The following is a 12,222-nucleotide window of genomic DNA, read 5'->3' on the forward strand; positions in this document are numbered from 1 at the left end:
ATTTTTACTTCCAAAGTAATCAAATTGGGTAGATGGTCCATGTTGCTCGAGTTAATTCAAGTTAAATTCTTTAAAAAATTAATGTATTTTGAAAAATTTAATACAAATATATAAATAAAACTTTTAAAAAGTTCAAACAATTAACTTAGCAGAGCAAAGCGTAAGCGGTGACGTACAGTAAAAATTAATGCATTAAAAGCTTTTAATCTCTTTTTTCTTTGTTAATATTTACATGCAAAAAAAAAGTTAAGACGTCTCTAGCAATTTGACCACACGTGGATTGTTATAGTATATCTGTCACACATATTTTCTTTTCAACAATTAACTCCCCTATTAATTGTTTTCTTCCAAACCAAAAATAATCCAACTAAGCACACCTCTTTGTCTTCTTATTATTTCTTATATATATATGTATAACATATAGTGTTTTTTTTTTCAAACTAAAACTACAAATAATGGGGAAGATTTGTGACAAAGTGCATGGTTTAAAGCCAATTATAATGATGGTGTTTATACAAATAGGTTATGCAGGAATGACTTTATTGTATAAATTAGCATCAAATGATGGAATGAGTTTAAGGATTTTAATTGCTTATCGATTCCTCTTTGCTTCCGCTACCGTTCTTCCTTTAGCTCTCTACTTTGATAGGTATTCCACTTTCCGCGTTTCTATTTTTTCAGAGTCAAATAATTTATAATTTACGATTCACTATCAGAAACATTTGTGTTATAGAATATGATTTTTCTTGTTTGTTTTTTATCAAACTAGTTTTAAATGCATGATAACAAACAAATTCAAAAAAGAATTCTAATTTTGTTAATATGAATGCATTATTTTTTTTATTTTATTTTATCGATCTAATCAAAATATTTTGAATAGTTTTTTTAACATTTTTTCATTTGATATATGTAGGAAGAGTAGGCCAAAAATGACATGGATGGTAATGTTGCTTGCGTTTCTTTCTGCACTCTTTGGGTAAGAGTTCCATTTTTATTTCATTTATTCAATCGATTATCTACGTGCTATGTGAAAAATATTTACAAAATTAAATATTAATTTGACTATTTTTAAATGAAAACAAAAAAAATTAAATCTTTTTTATTTAATGAGAATTCTTGACTTTTCCAGCTAGGATTTTTGTCATAACTGATTTGTCTATTATCTTTAATAAATGACATTTTTATATACAATTCAAAGTATTTATATGTATTAAGTATTACTTTAATTTTATTTATATTTTAGTATATTTTTAAGGAAAAATTCTTTTGGCCACTAAATTTGGTCAGAATTTTTTTTATCTACGTTATTTTATTTTTTAAAATTATTTTTATCTTTTTTAACTTTAATTCTCTTCGATTAAAAAGTTTAAAAAAACTAGCTTATTTTAAAATTAAAAAAATTATAATTTTTTAAAGTTTCTTGCCATTTAGCATTAAATATTCTAAAATTAAACATATAGATAAACAATTGCGGAATTTCCGTGTTGTGGAAATTGATTTCATTTTCTCACCTTTACATAAAAACAAAAAAATTAAATCCACTTTTATGAAAAAAATGATCCAGTCCGTTACGGTCAAAAATATTTAATCTTATTAGATTTCAAAAATATTATTTAGCGTAAAAATAAATAAATAAATTATACTAATATTCATTTTGTACACATAATCTAATCTATTACACTCATATCTTAATGAACAAAATAGTAAATGGAGGAGTTCTCTCTCTAAATTTAAAAGAAAATAAAATGGTAAAAAGCTTTATATATATATATATATATATATAAAAAATTTTACGTGATATTATTTGACTGAACAAAAGTTGATTAATGAATTACTTTGTTTTATTTTTAATCTCCATTAGATTTTAATAATAGAAATACTAAAGTTAAAATTTAATTTTTTCAGATGAATTTAAATTTCTTAAATTTTGATTATTTTTTTTAATCAAAGGATGTCATTAATTATGAGCTCTGCAATTTACTAGATTCTTGTAAATCACATTTTGGTATTAATGCGCTTTGAATTAAGTACATGTCTGCAATTAGCTAATTAGTTCATGCATTTATTTCTTATTTAATTTATTTTTTATTTACTTTAATTTTATTATATACTTATATTTATATTTATATATGCAGGGGTTCAATGCCACAAAATTTGTTTGCAGCAAGTTTAGTCCTAACTTCAGCAACTTTTGCTACAGCTACACTTAATCTCATACCTGGCATTACTTTCATTATAGCCACATTCTTTAGGTATATATTTCAAATTTTTACTACATTAATTTCATCCCTTTGCACAAAGTATACTTTTGGCTATATTGAAAAGTTGTTTGGTGGCGAGTTTTTGAATAAAAATATATCACAAAATTAAATTACATCCTTTAAGCATCATTTTTAAAAGAAAACTTTCTTCAAATATTTAAAAGTGAATAGTTTTCATCCTTCAGTTACATATCGTTAAAAAAGTAAGGAATCTTACAAAAACATAAGCAGTTCACGTGATCCTCAACAAAGTTTTTCTGCATAATTTCATTACCTCCTGAAAGGAGTGGAGATACATGATCTGCTCTTCTTCTCATTTAGTAACGAAAAGAAGTTGAAACTTAATTATCTTTACTTTTTTTCGCGACTAAAATGTATTAAGATTAATAATTTTTTTGACCAATCTGATATTGAAGTGATCAAAATATCGATTATATCTCGCATTTGGATTTCATTCTACATTATTAGAAGTGAAAGTCTCCAACAAACGCCGTTTATAGCATATAGAAGAAACTCATTTCAATTAATAAAAAAATAAATCAAAATGTAATTAATAATATTTTAATATCAAATTATATGAAAAAAAAATGAAAAAAACCTGTTAAATTAAAAGATTTTGCATAATGATAAATTTAGTTATCAAAAAAATTCACGATTAGTACTTTTGGATGACTTGATTTTTGTGGAATTTGTCAGTTTTCTAATAAATTCAAACAAAAGGATGAAAATTGTTCATTTTTAAATAATTGAAAAAAAATTTCTACTAAAAATTACAATTTAAAAATTTAAAGTACTTTTTATAAAAATATTTAAAAATTTATGACTAAACGATACGTGTTCACCATGTTTGGACATATTTGATTAGGTTGGAGAAGTTGGATTTGAAGACAAGGGAAGGAAAAGCAAAAGTGTTGGGTACATTAATTGGAATAGGTGGGGCTATGCTTCTCACTTTTTACAAAGGCTTGGAAATTAAAACTTGGTCAATTAAACTTGACCTCAAAGGACACGTGGCAGCCTCTCATCAAATCCAAAAACCATATGCTCATATTTTGGGTCCTATTTTGGCTATTTGTAGTTGCTTTTCCTCAGCAGTATCCCTCATTTTTCAGGTATGAAAAAGGATTAGAGTGTGTTTGGTATGAACGAAAATATTTTCTACAAAATATTTTTCAATTTTCTTATGTTTGGTTGGTATAAAAGTTTTGGAAAATGCTTTTTCAAATCAATTCATTTTCCTCAAATTAAGGAAAATAACTTCCCTTCAAAAAATTAAGGAAAACATTTTCCAAAACTCTCCTTCAATTTTAAATTACATTTTTTTTTGGAAAACAAACATTAATTTTTTTAAAAATATTTTCAATTTCAAAAATTTATTTTTTCACCCGATCTCTGACCACCCTTCCCCCTGCCCCCCCATCCCCCCTCCCAAAAAAATTAATTTTGCTTTTTAAAAATATTTTCAACTCCAAATTTTTATTTTTAAGCTTCTACCTCCCCCCCGCGGCCAGCCCCCTACCCACCCCTATCAGCCCCCTCACCCCCACCCTCAACCCCCCAAAAAATTAATTTTATTTTTTAAAAATACTATCAACCTCAAATTTTTATTTTTCATTCCTACCCCATCCCTCTGCCCCCCCCCTACTACCCCCACCCCCTATCATCACCATCCAAAAAAATTATTTTAAAAAAATATTTTCAATTTCATTAATTATTTTTTATTCTAGTAAAAATAAAAGATATTCCTCAAAAATATTTTTCATTCATAAATCAAATACAAAATCATTTCCGGAAAATATTTTCTACTCACCATCAACCAAACATGAGAAAATAAGTCCAAAATCTACTTGTTTTCCAAGAAAACATTTTCCTTCGTACCAAACACACCCTTAATTAAGAGTATTTTCTTAATATGCTAAATTCATTTGTCAAAAAGAATTTACCTAACATTAAAAAAATTGGCCCATAAATGACTTTAATTTATTTTCACTCAATTTTAATTAAATACTAGTTAGGCTATACTTGATTGCAGAATGTTAATTAAATACTAGTATGGCTATATTTGATCCAAATTAGTTTATGAACATAACTACTTAGTAACATATGAAATTGCATTTATGAAGTAATTTAGTTAAATTGTAGTAATTTCTTTTGGTTTGACATTGATAGAATTTCATTTGTATTGATAACTAAACCCAAATTTGCATACATGATATGAAATGTACATAATCTCTAAACTAGGAAATCAAAACATATTTCAAATAAAAATATAATATCTTTTTTTTTAGATTTATGATAATATAGTTATTGTGTCTTCACCTTGCATTTATAATTTAAATTATACATTATAACTTGTTTAAAAGTTGCTCATAATGTGGTTATAACTTATAAGTTATATGACACCTTAAAGTGATGAGAAAATTCACTACATTTTAACTAAATTGTTTCACAAGTGCAATAACACAAATTATTATATAAAACTATGGTTAGAAATTAAGTTGGATCAAATATGCCCTTAATATAAATGTACGTAGGTCCAGATATGCTCTTATAGTCTTATGTGAAATAAGACATTTGTGGGCCCAACTTCTTTTTAACGATAAAAATAAATTAAAGTCAATTCTTGTATCTTTATTAAAACAGAATGATTTCATGTTCTTTCATTGATTGTCTGACCATTCTAGGGCATTTGATAGTACTATTGATATTTCCTCTTATTTTGTTCACTTATTTGCTAATGTTTAATGTTTAGGCCAAAATGAGTGAGTTGTACCCTTGTCATTTTTCTAGCACTGCCTTAATGTCTATTATGGGAGCACTTCAAGCTGGAGTTTATGCCATTTCTACTGAAAGAGATTGGACCCAATGGAAATTAGGATGGAACCTTAGGCTGTTTGCAGTACTTTATGCGGTATGTTATAACATTTATTCGTTACAATAACATTTCACTTTAACGTCTAATTTCTTTGAAAGTGTTTATTTGAATGTTATGTTATATCATATGTTCTCTAAATTACATTTGGCTATAGTGGTCAAAAGATATTCAGACAAACGATGATGTTATAGAAATGTTTGACATTATATAGATGCGTTTTTTTTTTGTAGGGGGTAGTGGCTTCTGGATTAGCAATCATTTTCTTGATGTTTTGTGTAAGAATGAGAGGTCCATTGTTCGTGTCCATTTTCAGCCCTTTGATGCTTGTATGTGTTGCCATTGCCGGTTCTTTATTTCTCAACGAGAAATTACACTTGGGAAGGTATTCTTTTTTGCACTATTTACATATTGTACATATCTTCATTTTTTTTCATTTTTTTTCTATGTGTAGGTAACGTTTTAATGTTTGGGTACTCCATTAGTAAAAACTCATTTAATAAATAAAATACAATTTTCAAGATCAAATTTATCACTAGACAGAATGTTTGACAACCTTTTATTAAAAATAAAAAGATATTGATAGGGACAAGTATAAGCAAAGGGGGCTAGGTCTGACTTTACCATTCCTAAACACTAATGAGGTAACAAACCTCTACTAACTAACAAACACGAAGAAAATAAGAATTAGAGACAACTAAGTATTTTTGTGATCAATACGAAGTTTGTAATTTACTCTATGATGATACAAATGAGAATGCTAAAATAATACAAAAATATCACAACATGAGTGAAGAAAATTGATTGTCCATCTGAAGTAAGTTGGATTATTTTCCTTTTGTCTTCTCCTTCAAACATATCAATTGATAATTCATCACTTCTTTATGGATTTATTGGATTTTGTTTAGCCTACTGATTACTTTTCATGTGCTTTCTCTTTTGCTTTTGTTTCTTCCACTTCTTTGATTCCTAGGCGAAATATCCTCTTCCCTAACCACTCTATTAAACCATGTGTCAACATATTGTGTTCCTCATCTTCATCAAAATAGTCCTCGCCAAAATTAATTGTATAAGCATTAGATGGGCTGAATATTGACTCTAAGGTCCTTGACTCATTCTTCTTTGCAATCACACTTTTAGGCACAAATATAAGAGCTTCTGGACGTAATTTTCTATTTAAAACAGGTGGTGGAATTTGCTTCACCAAATTGTTGTCATTCTCTATTGACATGGGTAACTATCTAAATTCACCAAGCGACTCCAAAGATTGAGAAGGGACCTTACGAGCCGACGTGTTCAATATAACCATGAGTGACTTGACCATTAGATTGTATTTGAGTAACATGACATCTTGATTTTCTTGAATAATCTACTCCAGAAATATGTGATGTTGAAGGCATAGTATTACCATATTTTCCAATAACCTTCTTAAAGCATCAAGATATTCGAATATAGTAGGTCTTGAGGCATTACTAATATCTTGCCTCTTCTCATTTTCCTGAAAATTTTCAGTCGCACCCTTTTCACTACCTAGAGAATTATTTCGACTAGTCAAGAAAAGGGTCCGACTCCTAGTTGAATTTGTGTGCAACCAAAGTCCAAGGTTTAGTTACATTATTGTTCTCAACTTGCAAAACATGCGCTAACCAGAATTTTCAACATCTTCAACATCACTTGAATCAACTTGCGACGCATCTACTCCAATATTTGGTGTTTCCCCTGCATTTTTAGTTGCATTAGACATCAATATCACTAGTTTCTTTTAAAACAACTTCAATGGTATCATAAATTGCAAATACATGTTGTTCTTATTCTATGCATGAATAACTTACTTCATAACTAGCTATTGACGCATCTACTCCAACTCTTGGTGTTTCCTCTGAGTTTTTAGTTGCATTAGACATCAATATCACTAGTATCTTTCAAAACAACTTCAATGGTATTATAAATTGCAAATAAATATTGTATTTATTCTATACATGAATAACTTACTTCATATATAACTACCAAATGTTTGTATAATTTATGCACAAATTAATATATGCATAAGTAGTCTCTTTAGTAGATACCAAGTAACCTCTTATAGGTTATTATTTAACTCAGCCTTTGTTTTCTCCTTCTTCTCTTTCTCTCTTCCTCTTTCCCTCATCCTTTGTTTTCTCCTCTCTCACTCTCTGCACGTTTCATCTTTTGAGCTTGGATTAGCAAATCATGATCACATTCTTCAAAGAATTTGATTTTTTAAAAAATAATTATTGTCTAAAATAAAAATGAAAAGATTAGGGTTTGAGAGAAAGGGAAAACAAAAGATGTTAGTAAGGGGTACTAATGGGTAGAGGGACTGAAAATTTAAGAAACTCGAAGTTTGATTATTTAATTAAGGGAAAAGGGTCAAAGATATTCATTTACATTTATTTAATAGTTAAGTTTATGCCTAGTTATACTCTAAAGTCAAATATACCTAAGCTATTATGAAATAATTTAGAAATACCCCTCATTTAGACAGATTTTCCTAAGTTGACTTCAATTGCTCGATTTATATTGAATCACATATTTCTTTTATTTTCTTTATTCTAGTATTTTTATTTATTCTTTTTTTATATATATATAAGAAAATGAATGTAACTTTGTTTATATGTGTTGGAATATTAGTGTGTTAGGAGGAGCAATAATAATATGTGGATTATACTTGGTGTTATGGGGGAAGAAACAAGAAATTAGAAGGACTTCCAAATTGACACCTTCAATAAACTGCGAAGAATCTGACCAAGAAGATCCTATTGTTCCTAGCAATGTCATTGGAGTTGCTCCAAATTTCCATGCTTTGAATGAAATTGTACAACTATCAAGCCAACAAGTTCAAAAGGACAAGGAATCTATTGATCTTGATTCAAAGGTCTAGAAGTACTTACCTTCTTGATGAAGAGAATTTAGTTTTAGTTAAATACATTATCAGTATAACTAATGTAATTGTTGCACCTTTATTAAAGACATAGCGTTATTCTCCTTTTTGATTTTATTTACTTAGCTTATTTTTCGTGTTGTTTAATTTGGATTTAGTTCAGGTCGAACGAATTTTTCTCTATTTGATAATAGTACTTATTTGGATTGTTGACATGTGTAATTTCTAATGCAAACGGTAAGATTTATTTTCTGTTTATTTATTTATCTATAGTCGGAAAAAGACATAGATTTCTCCTTTAACTTGTTCAGAAATGTCAGTTACACATTTAAATTATTATTAAGACCTATTACATATCTTTACTAATTAAAAATGAATTTATTTACCTCAAAAAATTGATGTGGCAAAATATTTTTTAAAAAAATATATAGATTAGGTGCGTCAAATTTATTAATGTAGGACAAAAAAAAATCAAAATTCAATTCAACCCCACCCATTCTTGACATTTCTTAAACTTCAACCCCACCCTTTTGAGGAAGCACAATTTTCTCCTCTTTCTTTTAAGTAAAAGTTTTTCCTTCTTCCTTCTTCGACTTCTTCTCAGCTTGCTTAGCAAATTACTTATCATCAATCTAAGTTTTGTTGGTTTTGATTTGTGTTTGTTGACAAGAATTTTTATTGTCATTCGTGGGATAAATTTTTGGAGGGTTTTTTAAACCACTGCAGCTATGTCGGGAGAATTTTCCACTCCTTAAATCAACTTCATGTTTCTATTAGTGTTCTTGATGGCCATTGTTAAAATTTTCATCTTATTGTAATTTTGATAATGAAGAAAATATAATTATTAGAGAATTTTAATAATCAATTGAAGATTAATTAGTGTAAAATATAGTTATCAAAAAGAAAAATTAATTAAAAATAAAAAAGAATATTTTTTTAATTTCTATCATGATACTGACATGACACTGATGTGGCAGCGAGAGTAACACATCACATATTGTGAGAGTGGTATTACACATCTCAGAAGATAAATAAATTAAATTTTAAATAATAAATATATGTAATAAATCGTTATAATAGTTTAAGCGTATAATTTATTTTTCACAACAAATTCGAAGAACCTATGCTTTTTCCTTATCTATAGTCAGTGAACATTTCCTACCAGTTTAGCATAGTTTAGTGGTTGTTATTGGGTTGTGGGTGATGGTGGTTTTTTGATGATTCACTTTGATCCCTCTATCCTTTTTAATACAAATATTTATGTAAATTGATCATTCTTCCTGCCAATTTTTTAATGTTAAAATAAAAATAATTTTATAAATATATATATATATGACTATTTTATTTTGCACAACCTTATAGGTTTTTAACAGGAGAACAACAAATGTTCACTAAGTAAGAAAAGAAAACGTAACAAGGTTAAATTCATAACTTAAATGACTAAAGAAAAGAAGTAAAATAAACTAACATTATCTCCAATAACTAAAGCCTAAAATATAGCAACTAACTATCAGATTCTGCCAAATACTCCAACCTTATTTATCTGAACTTAATCCTAGTTTTTAAGTTGTATAATGGTACATCAGAAAGTGGAGTTAATCTCCAGGTTTTTAAGTTGTATAATGGTATCAGAAAGTCACTCCTCCTTGACTTAAAAGCAACAATCCCAAACCTTTTTCTCAAAATGTCTCGAGTCTTATACCATAAGTTTGAGTAATTTTCCAACTTGATAACTGCCAAGGTAACAATTGAAAGATCTTTAGAATTCTCTAAAGAAGAGATTGTGGCTTCATATTGTTGGGTATGTAGCAAGAATTGATGGAAAATAGAGGGAAGGAGAGGAATTTGAAAAGTTTAGAACTTGAAAGGTTGAGAACTTGAAAAGTCCTCTAATGTTTTAATAAAAAACTCATCGATAATGGAAATGAAAATAGGAGAGTTTAAATAAATAAATACTCCTATTAATTATTAAAAGGGTTGGAAAGAGGGACCCCCCTCGCGCCGTCGTCGTCGTCGCTCGCTTCGGCTTCGGCAAATGATTGAGAGATAATTTTTTGGACAAATTTATTTTAATCATTTATTTAATTAATTAAATGGCCAAAAATTATTTTAAATTAACCGAAAATGTTTTCAACTTTTTAGTTAACCCGACCCGACTCAGAACCGCGCGTGTGACCCGTTTTAAATTCCGTTATATTTAAAAATTCCCGCCACTGTTCTGAAAGGTTGCAACTTCTTGCCTATAAATACCATTCAGTCTTCAGAATATTTACTAACGAAATTTTCAGATCTTCCTACTTCTTAAAAAACAAATTTTTCTTTGTGTACTTTCCTGCTGTGGATTGATTCGCTGACAGTAGAGTTTTTGGTATCTATACTCTACTGATTAAGATCATTTTATCCTGGGAGGTTATATTCCAAATCAAACCTCGGATACTAGAGGGGAATAATTTCCTTAAGGGGACACTGTGAATTCAGTGGACTTGATTTTCTTCCTAAATTATCAAAAAAGAGTATTCAAGATTCTGGTAAGTTTTACAGATTAAATTATTTTTACAAATAAATTTCTGTTCATCTTATTTACTGGTTCTAAAAATCTTAGTTACTTCGTGTTTCTGAATGATTTATTACAATCAGTAATTTCTGATTTTCTTAACACAGATTGAGAACAATCTTAAGGAAATTATTTAAATCCGTGTTTCTGGTGGAGACAAAAATCTTTGTGATTTTATACTCCTTTAAGTATGCAATTATAATTTATTGCTTATTTATATTGTATCAATTTTGTTTATCAGAAATGGAAAACACTGGTGTTACAGTGGATGTTGCTGCACCAACCCGAACTCTTGTATCACAAGCAGAGAAAACCGGGTAAATTCACAGGTGTGAATTTCAAAGGATGGCAGCAACGAGTATTTTTCTGGCTTACCACTCTTGGTCTGCAGAAATTTACAAGTGAAGATACTCCAGTACCTGCTGATGATATGCCAGACAGGGAAAAATTTATGATTGTTGAAGCATGGAAACAATCAGACTTCCTATGTAAAGGTTACATTTTGAGTGCTTTAGAGTTATATAATGTCTATAGTGCAATAACAACTTCAAAAGAGTTGTGGAATACACTTGAGAAGAAATATAAGACAGAAGATGCATGCTTGAAAAAATTTGTGGTCGCAAAGTTTTTAGACTATAAAATGGTAGATAGTAAAACTGTTGGATCACAAGTGCAGGAACTTCAACTTATTCTCCATGATATGATTGGTGAAGATATGGTAGTAAATGAAGCTTTTCAAGTGGCTGCAATGATCGAGAAGTTGCCTCCTTCGTGGAATGATTTCAAGAATTATCTAAAGCACAAGCGTAAAGAAATGAAGCTTGAAGATCTTGTGATTCTTCTCAAGATTGAGGAAGATAACAGAAATGCCGAAAAGAAGTCGCGTAAGAGTTCAACAATCATTGGAGTTAATATTGTTGAAGAAGCTCCTACCAAAGACAAAAAGAGAAAGAAGTCCAACGGGCAGAAGTCAGAACAGGCCAAGAAGAAATTCAAAGGTAACTGTTATAATTGTGGCAAGGCTGGTCATAGATCTTCTGATTGTCATGCTCCAAGAAAGGACAAAAACAAAGGCATAGGCAAAAGTCAAGCAAACATCGTGGAAAAGATGGAAGATGCAAATGACTTGTGTGCAATGATATCAGAGTGTAACTTAGTTGGAAATCCCAAGGAGTGGTTTCTCGACTCAGGTGCTACTAGACATATTTGCTCTGCAAAAGAAGCCTTTGCAACGTAAACTCCTGCTGAGTACGATGAAGATTTATTCATGGGAAACACAGCAACAACAAGGATTGCAGGAACTGGGAAAGTAATGCTGAAAATGACATCCGGCAAAGTGTTGACTTTAAACAATGTTCTGCATGTCCCTACTATTAGGAAGAATTTAGTTTCTGCTGCACTACTCGTTAAGAACGGGTTTAAGTGTGTCTTAGTTAGTGATAAAGTTGTAATAAGTAAGAATGAAATGTTTATAGGAAAGAGATACCTCAATGGGGGTCTTTTCAAACTAAATATAATGGTTATTGACAGTATTAATAAAAATTCTGCTTCTGTTTACTTATTGGAGTTAAGTGATTTATGGCATGCCCGTTTGGGACATGTAAATTACAAAGCCTTGTGAAAATTGGTTAAT

General features: G+C 29.2%; 1 protein-coding gene across 1 annotated transcript; it reads left to right on the forward strand.

Annotated features, from left to right (window-relative positions):
- Nucleotides 1-366: 366 nt before the first annotated feature.
- LOC101247234 (WAT1-related protein At1g25270-like) lies at nt 367-8,248 on the forward strand. The gene is made up of 7 exons (XM_004243008.5): nt 367-649; nt 914-976; nt 2,136-2,252; nt 3,127-3,373; nt 5,014-5,172; nt 5,367-5,518; nt 7,786-8,248. Exons 1-7 carry the CDS (start codon nt 456-458, stop codon nt 8,033-8,035), a joined length of 1,182 nt encoding a protein of 393 aa, XP_004243056.1. The 5' UTR covers nt 367-455; the 3' UTR covers nt 8,036-8,248.
- The last annotated feature ends 3,974 nt before the right edge of the window (nt 8,249-12,222 follow it).

This window comes from Solanum lycopersicum, chromosome 7 (genome assembly GCF_036512215.1).
Source record: "Solanum lycopersicum chromosome 7, SLM_r2.1".
Classification (NCBI taxonomy): domain Eukaryota; kingdom Viridiplantae; phylum Streptophyta; class Magnoliopsida; order Solanales; family Solanaceae; genus Solanum; species Solanum lycopersicum.